The 16,894-nt window shown below is 50.6% G+C and overlaps 8 protein-coding genes across 8 annotated transcripts; 2 read left to right on the forward strand and 6 right to left on the reverse strand.

Moving 5' to 3' along the window:
• Positions 1 to 535: 535 nt before the first annotated feature.
• On the forward strand, positions 536 to 2,522 carry EDD37DRAFT_654895 (cytochrome P450 52A11; the record flags this gene model as incomplete). The annotated part of the gene is made up of 8 exons (XM_062818723.1): positions 536 to 671; positions 727 to 824; positions 951 to 1,109; positions 1,164 to 1,616; positions 1,676 to 1,740; positions 1,810 to 2,057; positions 2,119 to 2,245; positions 2,330 to 2,522. The coding sequence occupies 8 exons, from the start codon at positions 536 to 538 to the stop codon at positions 2,520 to 2,522; spliced, it is 1,479 nt and encodes a 492-aa protein (XP_062665140.1).
• A 420-nt stretch (positions 2,523 to 2,942) lies between these two features.
• On the reverse strand, positions 2,943 to 4,460 carry EDD37DRAFT_571495 (chaperonin 10-like protein; the record flags this gene model as incomplete). The annotated part of the gene is made up of 5 exons (XM_062814338.1): positions 2,943 to 3,181; positions 3,288 to 3,579; positions 3,645 to 3,788; positions 3,850 to 4,151; positions 4,298 to 4,460. 5 exons carry the CDS (start codon positions 4,458 to 4,460, stop codon positions 2,943 to 2,945), a joined length of 1,140 nt encoding a protein of 379 aa, XP_062665141.1.
• Positions 4,461 to 4,609: 149 nt separating this feature from the next.
• EDD37DRAFT_614039 (uncharacterized protein) lies at positions 4,610 to 5,083 on the reverse strand (the record flags this gene model as incomplete). Its single annotated transcript, XM_062815504.1, has 1 exon — positions 4,610 to 5,083. One exon carries the CDS (start codon positions 5,081 to 5,083, stop codon positions 4,610 to 4,612), a length of 474 nt encoding a protein of 157 aa, XP_062665142.1.
• Positions 5,084 to 5,409: 326 nt separating this feature from the next.
• On the reverse strand, positions 5,410 to 7,338 carry EDD37DRAFT_675973 (major facilitator superfamily domain-containing protein; the record flags this gene model as incomplete). Its single annotated transcript, XM_062819554.1, has 5 exons — positions 5,410 to 5,828; positions 5,887 to 6,620; positions 6,682 to 6,949; positions 7,020 to 7,072; positions 7,130 to 7,338. The coding sequence occupies 5 exons, from the start codon at positions 7,336 to 7,338 to the stop codon at positions 5,410 to 5,412; spliced, it is 1,683 nt and encodes a 560-aa protein (XP_062665143.1).
• A 550-nt stretch (positions 7,339 to 7,888) lies between these two features.
• On the reverse strand, positions 7,889 to 10,787 carry EDD37DRAFT_643804 (uncharacterized protein). The gene is made up of 8 exons (XM_062817455.1): positions 10,543 to 10,787; positions 10,235 to 10,473; positions 9,623 to 10,176; positions 9,370 to 9,570; positions 9,233 to 9,322; positions 9,109 to 9,159; positions 8,926 to 9,053; positions 7,889 to 8,865 (listed from the first exon to the last, which is right to left on the reverse strand). The coding sequence occupies exons 1-8, from the start codon at positions 10,698 to 10,700 to the stop codon at positions 7,908 to 7,910; spliced, it is 2,379 nt and encodes a 792-aa protein (XP_062665144.1). The 5' UTR covers positions 10,701 to 10,787; the 3' UTR covers positions 7,889 to 7,907.
• A 694-nt stretch (positions 10,788 to 11,481) lies between these two features.
• Positions 11,482 to 13,196, reverse strand: EDD37DRAFT_217336 (uncharacterized protein). The gene is made up of 2 exons (XM_062810364.1): positions 12,175 to 13,196; positions 11,482 to 12,123 (listed from the first exon to the last, which is right to left on the reverse strand). The coding sequence occupies exons 1-2, from the start codon at positions 13,080 to 13,082 to the stop codon at positions 11,586 to 11,588; spliced, it is 1,446 nt and encodes a 481-aa protein (XP_062665145.1). The 5' UTR covers positions 13,083 to 13,196; the 3' UTR covers positions 11,482 to 11,585.
• Positions 13,197 to 13,461: 265 nt separating this feature from the next.
• Positions 13,462 to 14,227, forward strand: EDD37DRAFT_643811 (Glyoxalase/Bleomycin resistance protein/Dihydroxybiphenyl dioxygenase). Its single transcript, XM_062817456.1, has one exon. It carries the CDS (start codon positions 13,527 to 13,529, stop codon positions 14,097 to 14,099), a length of 573 nt encoding a protein of 190 aa, XP_062665146.1. The 5' UTR covers positions 13,462 to 13,526; the 3' UTR covers positions 14,100 to 14,227.
• Positions 14,228 to 14,478: 251 nt separating this feature from the next.
• EDD37DRAFT_675979 (FAD binding domain-containing protein) lies at positions 14,479 to 16,824 on the reverse strand. Its single transcript, XM_062819555.1, has 2 exons — positions 16,101 to 16,824; positions 14,479 to 16,027 (listed from the first exon to the last, which is right to left on the reverse strand). The coding sequence occupies exons 1-2, from the start codon at positions 16,445 to 16,447 to the stop codon at positions 14,533 to 14,535; spliced, it is 1,842 nt and encodes a 613-aa protein (XP_062665147.1). The 5' UTR covers positions 16,448 to 16,824; the 3' UTR covers positions 14,479 to 14,532.
• Positions 16,825 to 16,894: the final 70 nt, after the last annotated feature.

Genomic DNA, 16,894 nt, shown 5'->3' on the forward strand with positions numbered 1-16,894 from the left:
GAATTAAAATCGATAATAAAGCGAATATCGCGATTATTTCTTAGTAAAATAAGATTTATATTAATATTACTATATCTATAAACCTTAATATTATTTATATATATTATAGTAAAGTTAAAACTAGTGGATATATAATTAAAACTAGTGAATATATAATTAAATAATATCTATCCTAATTCGGAATTTATTATTTCCTATTATAGTAATTTTCAAATATATATTTTATACGAATATATATTTCATAGGGAGTTAGGCCAGAGATGGCTCAAACTTTCTGCTATACTGCCGGCCGACCCTGTGTCATTCTCCGGAAAGTTGTGTTGCTACAATGTCTCCGGGATGTAGATCCCTGCCCCGTGTTATCGAGGGGTGGTAGCTTTTGATGGGGATATCCCCACATTCGGCTTTCCGAAAGCCTCGCCGTATCCCAACCAGCAAGCAGCTTATTCTCAAATACAAGAGCTGCAATCCTTGTGCGCTGCAAGAATATGCGCATCTTCCACCAGCTCCTTCTGAATCCCAGCAGGTTTCAAACATGCATCCAATCCTGTGGGCTGTCGCAGTCGCGATCTTTATCATCGCTGTCGTTCGACAAAATCAGCACCGTCGGAGAATAAAGTCTCTCGGAGTCGCTTGTCCTGAGCCTCCGAACGTCTACCCAATCCCTTTCGGTGAGCTATTGGAATACCTGGACACGTTGCCAAGAATAATGTTGACAAAGGATAGGAATCGGTCGCTTCCTGTACATCGGAAGGCGTGTGAAAGATGGCACATTCATGGATTTGTGGCCTGAGTGGTGGCAAGAATATGGGAAAACGCTTCGGGTACTGTGATCACCTGCTTTTGAATACCGGGTGGTTCCTCCACCAGATTACGCCAGAGAAACCATCAACAAACACCTTATCACTCGCAGGCCATATCGGCTAACACCGTGTCTCCTGTCGATTTAGTTCTCAGCTTTCGGCGCCAACAGTATCTTCACTGATGAACCCGATAACGTGCGTTTCATTCTGCAGGAGGGCCCTTTGGCTGGAAAGGTTGGAATGGGGGCCGACTTCCACGACCAGTGGTACGAGTTCCTGGGGGATAGTGTTTTCAACCTCGATGGAGTTAGTTCTCCTTGGGACCCCGTGTCACATGCAGCTTACTAATTAAGATGCCAGATTAAATGGAAGACCAATAGGGCAAAGCTTCGAAAGCAGTTTACGAGGGAGAGACTTGCCGATTTAGAGCTTTTCGAACATCATGTCCAACGCATGATTCGATTCGTCAAATCATACAGCGAACAGCCAGTCCCCGTGCTCGACTTGCTGCACCGTTTCACACTGGATACCTCGATGAACTATATGCTTGGAACAGACGAAAACACCGTGGAGAAGCCGGTCCACCAATTCTCTCATGCTTGGGACAATGTCTTTGAGATCATGGATGCCCGTGCCCGCGCAGGCGGGCTGTGGAAGATTCTGCTCCCTAAGAAGCCAATGCAGGATGCCATGGCTGTCCTCAATGAGGTCGCTTATACCCAGATTGACAGGGCAGTGGAAAGGCGCAAGAATGGAGAAAAGCTGGGTACCAGCTTCTTGGATGCTATCACAGAGGACACACTGGATCGCGAGGTATGCTCCATGCTCTGGGTGCCACCAGGATATGACTACTCTATCACTGACACATTCAGGAAATCCGGGGTCATTTAATGACGATTATGCTTGGAGGCCGAGATACTGCAGCTTTGACATTGACGTATGTCCATGAATTCTCATCCTCAACCCTCGAACGATGAGATGATTCTAACACTGTCTCGCCAACCAGTAATACCTTACACGCGCTTGCACGCCATCCTGCCGTCTATGCCACGGCTCGAGCCGAGATTCTGGAAGTGATTGGACCTTCAGAGATACCCACATTTGAGCAACTAAAGAAGCTACCCTATCTCAAGGCCATCATCGATGAAGTTCTGCGTCTGTGGCCCATTCTTCCGTACACTCGGAAAAGCGCTCTCAAAGACTGCACTCTGCCGACGGGCGGCAAGAACCGCGAGCCGATTGCAGTTCTTGCAGGTCAGTGGCCATCATTGGCCTCGTCTTGCGTCACTGGGTGTTTTACTGAATCTACGTTTAGACACGGAACTATACTACTCAGCGAGGAGTATGCACCGACGACCAGAGTTCTGGGGCCATGATGCAGACCTCTTTCGACCCGAGCGTTGGATCGAGTCCGGTGGCAATCACAAACCATGGACCTATTTGTGAGTGAGCCTTTGCCGCCCCGTTTCTATTGGGAGAGCATGCGCCTTGTACAATTACGAAACTGACGACACGACCCCCTGTAGCCCTTTCAGCGGCGGTCCCCGTATCTGCGTTGGCATGCAATTTGCCATGACAGAAATGCAATACATTCTATCTAGGTTGCTGCAATCATTTCCGTCCCTCTCAACTACTCAGCCTGAGCTTGAATACAAGATGATGATTTTGATGGTTCCAAAGACGGAAGTTTACGTGACTTTCCACGACAAGGAGGCATGATCTTCTAGAAGGAGTATTACGAGTCGGGCTGTTGATTTTCGAGCGAGAAATTTACTTGACGTCTCTAATATCAACGGCTACGAGAAACTCTTCTTACGACGATAGCAACCTAGAGGAAAAACAAACATAATCGCATACCTAGCCTTCACGCCTCGTCCATATTACTAAACGCTATTATCATCCGGCCTCACTAAGAAAACGAGACTTCGATGATTCTAGCGTGTTTGAGGCTTGTAGCGATCTTAATCTGCGTGCCATATCTTGAGCTTGAAAAGAAGTGTTGTCCGTCCCATGGACGTAGAACATTTCAGGAGAAGCTAAGAATTGAGGACGTATCTTGTGTACCACCGCCCGGAAGCTGAAGACGCTGCATACCTTGAGTTCTAGAACACGATACGGTTGGCTTACATCCGCGGTCTCTCACTTGTTGAAGTCAATAATAGCTCTACCAGCGACTTGTCCTTGTTTCAGCTTTTCGACGGCCTCCGGCAATTCTTCGATTCCGTAGACGGTATAGATAGGCTTTAGCAGCCCTCTGCTCGCAAATTCCAGTGCCCGGGAGATGTCACTTAAGTTTGCGACCAGGGTGCCAGAGATGGTCAAGTTCTGGAAACAGAACTTCGAGGGTTCGCACCCAAGGTGAGTAGTCCCTTTGGCTGCTAAATGACCCAGGACAGTCAGCTCTTGGTCTTCTCTGACTCTTGATTGGACATTGTCGTTGATTGAAAGTGACGTTGAAAAGCGCATAGACAAGATTTGACTCACGAAGGCCGATGCACATGACCTTAGCTGATATCCGCTTACCAACCAGGTCAATTGCTTTTGAATAAGCTCCCGGTGCAGTGACGATCACAGCATGTACACCGACACCATCAGCAAGGCAGACCACCTCGGCAGTAACGTCTGCGGACTTTTTGAAATCGACAAAGTGCTCGGCACCGCACATTAGGCCCAAATCTCGTTTCTCATCACCAGAGTCGATAACAATGGGTCGTAAGCCCATGGCTTTGGCAATCTGGACGCCTTGGATACCTACGCCGCCTCCGCCTCCTGGAAACTATCACGAGCACTAGCATGAGACAGGCTCTCCGACATGAAGATGTATGTCAGTCGCAAACTCACCGCCACCCAGTCTCCTGGCGTAAGTCTTGCTTCGACCAGTGACCGATATACCGTGCTAGCCGAGCACATGATGGGCGCTGCTGTATAGTCATCCACACCGTCAGGAATCGGCATCGTATACCGAGCAGGAGACAAAACATATTGCTACCACGCCCAGGCCGGTCAGCTCGCCGTCACGTTATTCATCTAGGCCGAGTTGCATTACCTGATAACTGCCAGGCTTCATGAGCCCGGCGTGCAGAGACTTTGCGCAGAAAGCGTCCCTCCCAGTCCAGCAGAACTCGCACGTTCCGCATATATCCCAGACTGGCTTGATGCCTGCACGATCTCCGACCTTCCAATTCTTCACATTGTTTCCAAGTTTGACAACAATCCCTGCTCCCTCGTGACCAGGCGATCGAACGCCGAAAGCTGACATCGGAGGGAGATCAAGGTCTCCCCTCATGAAATGAATGTCGGAAAAGCAGACCCCCGTCACGTTAAGGCGGATGAGCACTTCGTCGGGACCTGTGAAACACGATCGCTTCGTGAGTATTTTGTTACTGAAGAAGCACAACGTCGCAGCGTGTGGCTGAAACAAAGCCAGCAGGAAAAACCAAGGACCGGTGCTGGAAGACCCCGCTCCGGTCTTGAGGTGAGGGTGTCAGACATACCTGGCTCGGGAACAAGTACTGTTTGAATTTGGACGAAGAAGTTTGGTCCCTCATTAACCACCACGCCAGCTTTGCATTCTTTAGGTATCTGATAGTAGGCGCTACTGAGGTCATGCGCTCCTACAATGGCATGATGCGCAGTGTTCAGTGCTGTTGTCGCCATCACAAGATCAGTACTTAGTGCGAAGACGGTCAGCAATTTCTAGAGGAGGAACCATCAATATCAGTATTGTGTCGTGGTTCGCAGGGAGGGGGTTTTCAATTCTCGCCTGACGCACTCCTCGAGCCAAGCATTACAAGCGTCCAAACCTGTCAGCCAGAGTCCTGGGTGTGGTGTGCAAGAGCCACATCCCGAGAGTCCGGATCCCGGCCGATGTGATCTTGTGGAAATTCGGTGTTCTCAGGGGAAGAACGGTTTGCCGCATCTATTGCGGAGACGCCGGGCTGATCTGCGGCATTCGCACGGCTCACCAGATGAGCGAAATGAGACCTTGCTGTACCGTGTAGGTCAATGTTGCCAACGCGTCGCGCAGCCCCTTGGGATGGTATCTCGTTTCCATGGGGCTCGTTAGGCTTACCGAGCGGCGCAATTGGCTTTCCAGTGTCATCACCACTAATCTTGCTATCAAAGCACCAACGCCAGCGTAGTACCAATACAGATAGATAGTTCTCAAACTGAGCCATTTGTGAGAGTGAGCAGTCCTTTGCTGTCGCGGGAATACTGCAGGCCAACGACAGGCTCGTGAAAACTCCTTCAGCGTTCAAAAGATTAGCGTTAGGAATCATGTAAATTAATTTGATTCTATAGAGCCAGAGCCCAAACAAAGAAAGCACTTTCAAGGCTAGTATGAGGTAAAGCGAAGATGAAGACGGAGCCTCTTTCATAGCACCAGGAAGCCTTTAATGGCAAGAACTCAGCACTGGGTGAATCAATGTTATTACGTCCATTATTCCGGTCTCAAACATCCACAGCGCACTCTTGTTCGAGCTTGGCATGCGCGCCCAACAACCATATCATAGCCAGACCATATTCTGGTAGTATTCCAGAACATTTCCAGTCTCTCTTTGGACACTGACACGACATCATGACTTGGCAAGCGAGGCGTACTTCGTCAGAGGTGGAAGCCGACCTCGTGACGATACTCCCAGCTGCGAACTCTTTTGCCCCATATGTACATGGGAACAGACGAAAGTCCCAGCCCGGCGGTTATTCCACCAAGAGTGAAGAAAGCATTCCGGATGCCAGAATCAACGAGCCATTCTGTAATGTAGAATGTCAAGCCCATGCAAAAGACCTTGCTTATAAAGCCGAGTAGCGCGAAAGCTTCTCCAGAGATCTGACGGTGAGCATCGACAAGGTAGGCGGCAACGGCAGTCGTGGTCAATTGCACGCCGAGGTTGATCAAACCGAGACCGATGATGACGGGAACCGCCCATGGTTCAGCTGCGTACACTGATTGACCCCAAACGAAGAAACCCACCGCCGAGAAGACTAGATACGACAAAACAAGCGGGAGTCGAAATTCCGGCTCTGTGGGAACAGTCAGCGAACAAGATGTCTATACCGAAGCGAGCGCGGAGTGGCGTACCATAGATCCCGTGATTCTTTTTAGCCATCCACACAGCCAGACCATCCGAGAGACGGTGAGCGACAAGTGCTCCAATGACTGATGCAACAAAAGATGAAAGATTGGTGGCTCCAACCTGCTCCACACCGAATTTGTAAGGCGGTCCTGAGAAGATCTGTGAGATGGTGACTGCGATAAGAACCAGCCACGCAACACAAGTAGTAAACAGGATCGTGCACCAGAAGACGATAGGCGAAAAGATCAATCTGATCGGCCGTGTGCTGAGGCTGACGAGGCTGACATGATGGTTATAGCCAGACCACGGCAATAGCTCTCGCATGGTTGGCAAGATGGCAGTGCTAGGAGCATATTCGAGGGAAGCCGGTCCTGTAGCCACGGCAGGTGATGTAATCTTTTCTGTATGTTCGACTCCCTCGGGTTGATTCGCACCGGTGATCTTGGTCGAGCCATCAACGTCACTCTTTTCAGCCGTGTCGAGACTGAGGTGTGCGGACCGATGGTATGCAGTTTCGGGCATCAGGAGGAACGTCAAGATAAGCTGAAGTATATGCGCTCCGCCAACACCATACATACAATTACGCCAGCCATACTTTTCAATGATGGGACCGGTGATTGGTGGTGCAAGGCTGATGCCACCGAAGATACCGAGGTTGAAGATACCGAGACGGAATCCTCGCTGGTGGACGAACCAGACATCAGCAATGCTGGCAGGTATAAGTGCTTCCCACGGACCACTGAGTGAGAAGAATAGTCAATGGATATATTCCAAAGAAAAACAGATGCCGAGTCACTCACACGCCGAGTCCGACCAGAGCACGAGATCCTGTCAAGGAGCCCAATGACTTTGCACCTCCGCCCCAGAAGCTGCCCGCGATGAGCAGGATTGAGGCGACTAGATAGACCGGCCGCTTGCCATACTTGACTGCGAGTGAATTGCCCAAGAATGAGGAGACGGCGACGCATCCCAAAAGAACTCCATTGTAGCTTGAAATGAACTTCGGAAGGCCAACCTCGAATTCTGTAGCGAGTTGGACCGCGGCAGCCGAGAGGATAGGACCGTCAGCTGCGACTCGTCAATATCCATCAATTCAGTGGCAAGCAAACAAGACGCGATTGCATTGGAGATCACGCACCGCCTGCCACGCCGCAACCGTAAGCGAACGCAATGAGGAAAAGGAGCTTTTTCCTATCATCAAATTATCTCAGCGAGACGCCAAATATTCTCGGACGGGAGTTAAGCTACCATTTCGACCAGTTCAAAGGGTCGTTTGGCGAAGCTGATGGCTGAGGGATAAGGACAAGACTGCCGATGTGTTTCAAAGCCTCTGATTGTTGGCCCGGCTCTTCGGAGGTTTCGAGAGAAAACTCAAGATCAACGCGACCAGCTTCATGAAGGAAGACGGTCCCAGGAACATGTTCCCTATGACGAGACTCGAGCACACCAAGACCCATGACGTTTTGGAAGCTGTCGGGTCACAGAGTTGAAGCTTCTGCAGAATTGATGAGAGTACGACTCTCCTCAAAATTATTTGTTCGAAAGTCAATAGAATTGGGATATCGAGGCTGAGATTGCTTGCACGATTTCAAGGGGACTTAAAAGCACATCAGGGTTGTCCCGCCGTGCCAGCGGCAATTAAATAGGATCCGAGATAAAGGTCAACAAAGAAACCGGCACCGTGTCAATGCCAGGGAACCGCAATCTTGTTCTGGTACGAGGGGGTTCCGCAGATACGTAGTAACCCGGGGGCGGGGACCCCCCTTTTTTGCGGAGGAGAGCATTTGCGGGGATGGTAGGAAACCCACATCTGTGGTGGGGAAATCGATGTTCACGTTTCGGGCACCGTGGACAATGGAATTTAATGCTCCGTACGTTTGGGGGTGTGGGTGCTATCAACGAGGACTATTCGCCAAACTACACAGGATCAGGAGTAAAGCCTCAAGACTCCTGCTGTTGATATCGGATGAAGTTTGTGTTGCGACGTAGACAGGCGATATCATAAGACCATCTAACAAAAGACTATTCATGCGCCGCGACTGCCTGAAATAAGCAGCCTCAACGTGCGTGCAAACTCTCTGGAAATTCCCCAGTGCCCAACCCTGACCAAGAGATCATGCATTGACCACAGCACGGTGGTAACATGCAGCGAACATCTCTCTGGTTGAAACCCATTGACTTCAAGTAGGATCCGCGATGGACTATGTCCAAGGAGCTTGATCTCAGGAAAGTTCAGGTCTGCTTCCGCTGCCGGCAGGGCTGTGTCTGGGACGCCTTGGACCGGAGAAAACTGAATGTAGCAATACAAAACCAGGGCCGCGTGAAAGACTGCCCGGGGGACGTGAATGGCTGGCTCTTGGTCCAGCCTTCTGCGGCCGAGTAGTTGATGGATCAAGAACCCATGCATGACTGCGCGTTTGGCGGCGCTGCTAGCCAACCAAGTTTTGGTATATTCCACAGATTCGACGGTCGAGTTCGCCGGCCCCGACGCTGCCGAGTCTACTTCCACTGCGCTTTCAAGTCTGGACACATCCACACAAAGGTATAAGAATATGGAATGCCAATATATCGTGAGACAGAAGGGATCCTCTTGGTCCGTATGTACGATTTGTTCGTAATTTCTGTACCAGCAACTGAGCCGTGTTGAGAAATTCCCGAAAATGCTTTCTTGGTGAAGGTTGCCGCATGCTCTTTCATCACACGCAGCAGCACCAATTTCCGCAAGCACAACGTAGAGGGAGTACAGGCCCGTGGCGGGCACATTGAGGGGCTGTGAGAGGGCAAGCCGGCGCTGCAAATCTCTGTAAGTGCCCTGGGGGGTCTCTGTGTTTCCTAGCGCTTTGAGCCATGTGGCGGCGTCGGGCGCTGAAAAGACAGCCGGCGCAAAGGCGAGCTGAAGCGCATTCGAACCGGGACGAATACATGTTTCGTGATGCACAAGGAACGCAAGCTCGGCGTCTTGGATTACCATACACAATGCCGCTCTTGAATCGATTAGAATGGAGAAATACTGGTAGTGGCCAAGAGACTGATCCCAGACCTACCTCTTCGTCGCTTCTTTCCTTGCCCAATTTCTCCAGGCCTTGTCGAGTTGTGGAGCCGGTAACGAGGCCAATTCATGGACATTTGGAATTAAGGGTTCCACTTGAAACGTGCCGGCGCTTCGAGCCCACTAAGAACATGAGTTAGGTACCAAAGGGCGTGCAGTAGAGGCGGAGGAAACGTACGTAGAGAACCAGACCATGAAAAGCCTCTGCAATTGCAAAGTGTTCTCGTACCTTAAAAAAGGCGCCAGTCAGTTTGCGTTAGTTCTGACGCAGGAAACTAAAAGAGCCAAAATGTCAAGCATACCCCAGATAAGAGTGCATACGACTGCGCGATCAGGCCACCCTGCACAATGGCCACTTTTTCTATCCTGCTAATGCCCACCAGTTTCTCCCACTTGGTCTGTCAGCTAGCTTTCTCGGTGCAGGGATGAAGGAACCGACTGATGCTAGCACGATTTTGTTGAGCTTCTCAAACATCTTCCGGCCCGTCGCTTTGGCATCGTCTGCGCCAACGAACAGACTACCGAGAGAACACATGGAGAGGAGAAGAATATAGTTTTCTCCCGAGGTACGAAAAGAAGGGCGGTGAATTAGCGGGAAGATATCGCCGAATTTGGTGAAGTAGAGTTGTACACATAAGTTCTGGAAACGGTGAGTCCAAGAGCAAGTATTTGCGGGGCTTGGGAATACCGACAAGGAAATCGGTAGATGGAAGTAGACCTCCTGTCCATTTGGAGCGGACCTGCTTCGCCAGTCGTGTACGATATACTTCGTCAACCTCTGCATCATTAGCATCTGCATGCACCTTATTGATGTTCGATCCGGCTTGGCTGCCGTTATCATCGCTGACGGAGCTTTCACGCCTTCTGGCATGACTGAACCGGTTGTCGGATACAGATTGCTGTTGGACAATTGTACCTGCAGGAGAGACGGGTGGCACCGAAGGAGTATTTCTTTTGGACTGATTAGGCCTTTCGTGAGTGCTTGGGTCGGAGTGCTGATTCTGGACGGGCGGTGGTAGTCCCCACGGCTGCCCTCGATCGAATGTCGCCTGGTTCGGATCAAGGGTGGAAGCCACCCACGAGTTCACTGCGGTTACATCAAACTCGGCATCAGCCATCCATGGTGGAAAATGAAGTTCTGCGGGTAGGGTGTCCCATCCCGAGGAGTGCTCTATCTGGCCGGCAGGAAATTCGAAGGTAGGCATTGTCAATGGTACTTCGGTGGCTAGAGGAAATTGTGCTTCCACTAAAATGCGAAATCAGTGTCTGGTCAATCAGCCGCGGCGGCAGATACTTCACAGTACCATTGATATCCATTATGGGAAAGGTTCCCATCGATGAGCTTCGCTCGTTGAAGCCATGGCTGAGCAGGGCTGAGTCGCCGTGGTTTGGTTGGTCTGGTAAGGGATGCTCCCCTGGGTCGGTCCAAAAAGCAAGACTGACTGGATCAGCGTGAGTCGACTTTGCAGGGTTGCTTGTGCTCCCTGGAGTCGATGCAGTCTGAGAATCGGCATGAGTTTTATGATGGCGCTGCAATGTGTCACTGAAGACACGAGGTCAGACAACTCATTACTAATACAAGGCCCCGTCGATGTTCAGGACGCAGACGCACTTTCGGCCAAAAGCTTTCCCACAAGTAGTGCACACAAATGGCTTGTCGTTGTTGTGCGTGCGGTCGTGGCGCCGAAGATGCTCGCCTTTGGTAAATGTCCGATTACATTTACCGCAAGTTTTGACAGCTGCTCCAGGTTTATTGGCGTTCTGAGGCATGGCACCTGCCGCACCAAAAGCTGCACGGTGGATTCAGTGTTGCGCCCAATGATTTCGGTCGCGTGTGGACAACGAAGAAGGGCGGCGGTGGGAGGTCGATGAGGCAGACAACCCATGCTCTGGCGGTAGCTGTGACCTTGATAAATCCCCGCAGCTCGAACCCCGCAGAGTCTCCGCAACCACTCCACGAACTCCTCTTCATTTCCCCTCCTCGGCCTGACCGTGCGAGCCACGGACTTCGGTCACTTCCCACGGGCTTTCGTCATCAGTAATTCCTCCACCAACCCCAATTCAACCAGTACCAAGAATTCACGGACGTGCATGGGCCGGGCGCCGAAACTTCCTTTACGTACATATTTACTATCTCGGCATTGTGAGGGGGGCCTCGCGATATGATGACGGAAATATGCATGGCACGAGGGAGGATAGCGTTAATTGACAGCAGTACATTTTGACATCCCGTTTTGCAATGTCTGGCTAGACTTCCAAATAGTAACCCAGGTCCTCACCCCGAATCTCTCGCTGCGTCAGACCATTTCCCATGAACCTAAAGCGGTTGCCAGTGTTGTATCTGATGTCAAAATCCTCGCCACGATCATGCTCGAGGCATTCTATCGCTTCAATCAGCGCTGTTCTGCAAAATCATCTTAGAAAGGAAATGCATCATACCTTTATAGTGAATGACGCTGCCAGCATACATGGCAGTGACCGGACCATCGATCTTGTTGTTTTTGTACCAGCTACGGCAGCCACTTGCCCATACGGTTCCCTTCAAAAACTCCTGCGAATAAAGGTTGAATTCTTCCAGGACGTCGTCTTTCACTACTACCGAGCTGCACATGGTCAGTCACGGTTCTATACAGCTGCCATAGACCTGAAGCGAGCTTACCTGATGTCGTGTGTGGCGATCTTTTCGCACCACCTCCAGATGTAGTCGGCTGTCCAGTCAATGACCGCAATGAGTGATCCATGACCAACCGGACAATTGGGCCCGTTGAAGATGAAGTAGTTAGGCATGCTTGAAGAGCAAATACCAAAATATGCCTTGGGAACTTCGGCCCACTCATCTTCCAATCTGCGACCGTCGCGGCCGACCAGCTTCCAGAATGGGTTGAAGGAAACGTCAAATCCTGTGGCACAGATCAGCATGTCGAGCTTGGTCTCGCCATGTTGAGTCTCAACACCAGTCTCCGTGACTCTAACGATACGATCAAAACAGGCTTCGGCATTGTCGGCGCGAAGGGCTTCCAGGTAACCCTCTCCAGGAGTCAACCGACGACAGCCAACCTGCCACTTGGGGATCAATTTTTCAATAAGTTCAGGATCATTCCCCAACCTCTGGGCCATGATCTCTCGAAAAGCTCCATCGACTAGTGCCTGTTCTTTGGAGTCGCTGATGAAGGTTGGAAAATTGTGGTTAAAACTATGATTAGGTTAGTTGGGGCCATGCTCCCAGGTCTTCAGGATTACTTACTCGTGCTCAATAGCCCTGCGGTATTTGGTCAATTCTTCGGGATGCTCTCGAAATTTCCGTTTCTGTTCTTCCGAAAATACGAATCCATCTCCGCTGGGTGCAAAGTCCAGGTTGAAATTGGTTGATATCCATGTTGGAGAACGGATATAGTTTATCAGTCGCTTCGCTTTGGGCTGAAGTGTGGGCACAATCTGAATCGCCGACGAACCATTGCCAATGACTCCGACCAATTTCCCAGCCCAGTCCGCAGTCTCATCCCACGCAGCACTATGCAGCAGTGAGCCCTTGAAGTCTCGGAGACCTTCAATTTCAGGCCACTTCCACTTGTTCAGAATGCCTGCTGCATTGACCAAGATATCTGCTGACGTCTCTGTGATTTGACCATTAGACTCGACCTTGATGTCCCACTGCGATTTCTGCTCATTCCAGATGGACTCGACAACCCGGGTGTTGAACTGGATGTGATCCTCCAGCTGATACTTTTTCGACGTTTTCTTGATATACTGCCAGATCTCGGGACCAGTTGCATAATACTTGGACCAGTCTGGGTTCGGCTCGAAGAGAAATGTGTAGACGTGAGCTGGCACATCACAGGCAACGCCGGGATATCGATTCTCCAGCCAGGTGCCACCAACATCATGGTTCTTTTCGTATACCTGAAGATCAATGTAATCCACATTCAATTTATACTTCAACTTATAGATCAAAGTCAACCCGGCGTACCCAGCGCCGATGCATACCACTCTGAGTTTTCTAGGTGTAAACAAGGGCTGGTCATTGAGCGGAACCCATCTGGGATTGGTTGCTGGCACAGTCGAGGGATGGTCGTTGACTGCTTCTCTGCTCCTCAAGTCCTCTTTCTCACTGGCGTGAGTCCCATTGGGGAGGTCAGCACGATTGTCTGCCATTCTTGGATATTGAAAGAGCACAAATTTTTCCGGAGGCAGGTCTTGCTGGCAGAGACTAACAGACCTCCGAGTGTTTTATTTATCGCATAGGGAAATCACCACGGCCACGTCGGTAGTTGGAATCTGCTTCGTAGCAGAGTCGGAGCCCGGTTCGAGACGTTGGTCGAAGTGCCTTGTTAGTTGCTCGATCGACACGGAGCGCCGAGCGGGGCCGACTTCCCCAAACCAAGGCCTGTCTTTTGCCGGAAACCCGTCGCTGGATCAGACAACAAATCAATGTCATCATGTGGGCGCCCACCACACCGCAATGAGTAGAATTCTTCTGAGATTTATCTTGTCAGATATGGCACGTTATGGTTCCGCGTGGCCGCTTTGTGACCTTATACATAGTCCACACCAGTATCGCCAACCCGGAACACATCACCAATCGTAACTTTTGCAAAGATGGTCCTTGACATGTCATCCAAAGTGAAAAGTCCGTCAGCCCTTGCTCATGTAGTCCTCAGGACTAACAACTACCGCAAGATGGTGGATTTCTATGTCAAGTTTCTGGGCGGGAACATCGCGTACGAAAACGAGTACCTGGCGTTCATCACGTATGACCATGAGCACCACAGAATCGCCATCCTTCAACTTCCGGAAACCAAAGATAGGGCCCGAAATTGCTCAGGTCTCGAGCATGTGGCTTTCACCTTCGACACACTATCAGACCTCGTCCTAGCATATCAGCAGCGCAAAGAGCTCGGAATGCTTCCTCTGTGGTGTGTGAACCATGGTCCAACCACTAGTATGTACTACGAAGACCCGGATGGTAATCAATTGGAGACACAGGTCGACAATTTTGATACGGTAGAGGAGACGGACGCGTTCATGAGGACCAAGGAGTTTGCAGAAAATCCGATTGGAGTGGACTATGATCCAGCAGACTTGATTGCAAGACTTGATGCAATAGAGGATGACAGGTCAATCAAGAAAAGACCAGATATCGGTCCCCGAGCCCTTCCTCCGGTACACTAAGACTGTACAATAGCAGAAGCTCGACTAGGAAATGAGGCCATGACTGGAGAAGACAACATAACCACCCCTGAGGCGCTGTTAGCCATGGTCAAGATAGCACTATTAGTCTTTGTATGCCAGAACTCCCATCGATACTATGTACCTACCAGTCCGTCCAAAGCGTTTCGCATCGACCATCATTCCATGTCTGATCGAGTTGGGGAACTGTTAGTAGATAGATCACAGTCCATCGTGAGAGAGGGTTCCAATGTAATGGGGGTCAATACAAATGCAGATGGGGAGTCTGAGAAGGTTTAGGAGCACGATGGCCTTGAATCCGAATCAGGTAGAGCCTGTCACCTTTGGACTTGAAAGAGAAAGGAAGCGAATAGTAGGACTTGCTAGATCTGATACCAAATACCTTCAAACGTGCCGTACACTATGTACAATAAGTTCAGCCGTGTGCACCATTCGAGCCGTTAGGGACAGCGACTCCATTGATCTGTCCTTTGGTGGTAGGCTTCTCAGAGAGAAGCGTTGAAATCGCCGTCTTAAGCTCTTCACCATTCTCTGCAGATGGATTGATCGAGCGCCAGCACACAAAGTTGTCTGGACGTACCAAAACGGCACCACCAGAATTAATGCCTCTGTCTGCTGCCCAGTGGTCATCTCGATCCACGTACTGTGAGTTTTGACCAATGCGGGCAGTATGTACTTTTATACCGTGGGTTAGGGCAGCTTCCTGAGCTGCTCTAATCCATTGTTCTCCAGAGCTATCCGTGATGACCAAAAGGTCACCATTTCTGCCGACTAGATCGTGGGTTGAGAGTACAGTCCCTGCTTGGTCCTCAAGCCAGGCATGTGGAAGACGATGTCCTGGTCTAGTGACAGGGATGTACTTTTGTCCAAGCGGATCGATCTCTGGTGGCGAGGTGCCATCAGGGATGTGAAAACCATGATCATATCTGAAACCAAGTTCCAGATCATGAGCCGAGAATTCGATCTTTTGTGACTCGGTAATCAATTTGGTCTGGGCCAGGAATGTGCGGCCCCACTCGGAATCTTCGAACAAGGTTTCGAATTTCTTTCTATTGCCTTCTTTGTCACCTTTAATCAGACCAATCGTCGCATTGATCACAGAAGTATTGATGAACGTGAAAAGACCCCAGTCACAGTTTCTCTTGCCGACGGCTCTTCGCTCACTATCGTAACTTTCCAAGAGTGAAGGGGGAGCCAGGCGTTTCAATACCCAACTCAGCTTCCACGAAAGGTTGTTGGCATCTTCGATGGCCGTGTTCAGACCGAGTCCTGTGGTGGGCGGGTGGCGATGCGCAGCATCACCGGCGACAAAGATACGACCTTCGCGGAACTTGTTCGCAAGTACGCGCTCGATGATCCAATGATTGATGGTGTGAACTTTCATGTCCAGGTCCGGGATCTTCAACAGCTCCCGAATCCTAGGGACCAGTCGACTTTCATCATAACGGGACTTGTCATTCACATCGAATCCGAAGTGGCACACCCATTCTTCAGATTTCCTGCCCCAGGTCGGGCCCATTGGCACGACAGCACCGCTCTCGAGAACAGTACCTCCATCGCCGTTGATGAAGTGGCAAGCAAACCATTTGTCGTCCCAATACTTCGACAAGTCCGCGCTGAAATGGGTCGATACCATATCTGCAATCTCGGTCGGACCGTTCAACACCACGCCGATCTTTGGGCCTATGGTCTTGCCTCCGTCAGCTGCTACCATATACTTGGCTTTGTATGTGGTCTCCGTGCCATCGGGACTGGTGACGGTCGCAGTGACACCGTCATCGTCCTGACAGAAGTTGGTCACGTTGTGAGAGAAGAGGATCCTTCCAGGGTTCCTTTCCTCAGCCAAGCGCAGCAGAATGGGTTCGAGCCGAATTTGGGGCAGGTTGTTGGACCGCAACGGAGCATCTCGGCTGACGAGAATCAGTCTCAATATGAACTTGATAGTTCATGACGGGAGGGGACGTGGAGGCTTTTTTTGCTTACAGATAACGTTGTGAAGTCGCGGATCCATCATCACCTCCGAAGGAATTCAGTTGGTGGATGGTCCTTCGATCAAGAGGACCATCACCCCCAAGTGACGTTCTCCAGAGCGCCCGGCTGAAATTTCGTGAAGGAGCTCCTTTCTCCAAGATTTCGTCCACCATGCCATGCTGGCGAAGGGCCTCCATGGCTCTTTGATTCAGGTAGTGGGCCTTTGGCAGCTTGGAGGTTCCGGACCTGCGCTCAAACAAACAGTGATCAACACCATAGTTGGAGAGCATGCAAGAGAGGGTCATCCCACAGCCGCCTCCTCCTACGATGATTACGCTTGTTTCGACGATATTGGCCATCTTGAATACACGTTTGGCCTGAACTCCTGACTAAGGCTGAAGAGGAGGTTTCAGAACTGTGTGAAGGATGGATAGGACGTCTTTTAGAAACACATTCTAGACACTCCGAATTTCTGTCCACAACTTGAGTGAGCTAGAGTAAGGCATCTGCACCAGGGCATTAGCTTGTATCCCGCAGAGGTGCTGGCGGGGCCACGGCGTTACACGCACAAGCGGCGCCGGTGAAGCTCCCGTTGTCGGATGCCCGAGCCCGGAGACCAGTCGATCACCCTACGCAGAGCCGACTCCTGCTTGCGTCACGGCCGCAAGGAGATATGACTTACTGCTCCGAGTACCGCTTTCCTCGGGTGGTATTCTGATCTTCAGTCTTACATATACTACTGGTTTATCTTGGGATTTTTCCGTTTTCGCTGATCGCATTTTTGACTTGAAAAGCCGTTGCCCCTA

This window comes from Exophiala viscosa (assembly GCF_022695815.1).
Source record: "Exophiala viscosa unplaced genomic scaffold EDD37scaffold_19, whole genome shotgun sequence".
Taxonomy (NCBI): Eukaryota; Fungi; Ascomycota; class Eurotiomycetes; order Chaetothyriales; family Herpotrichiellaceae; genus Exophiala; species Exophiala viscosa.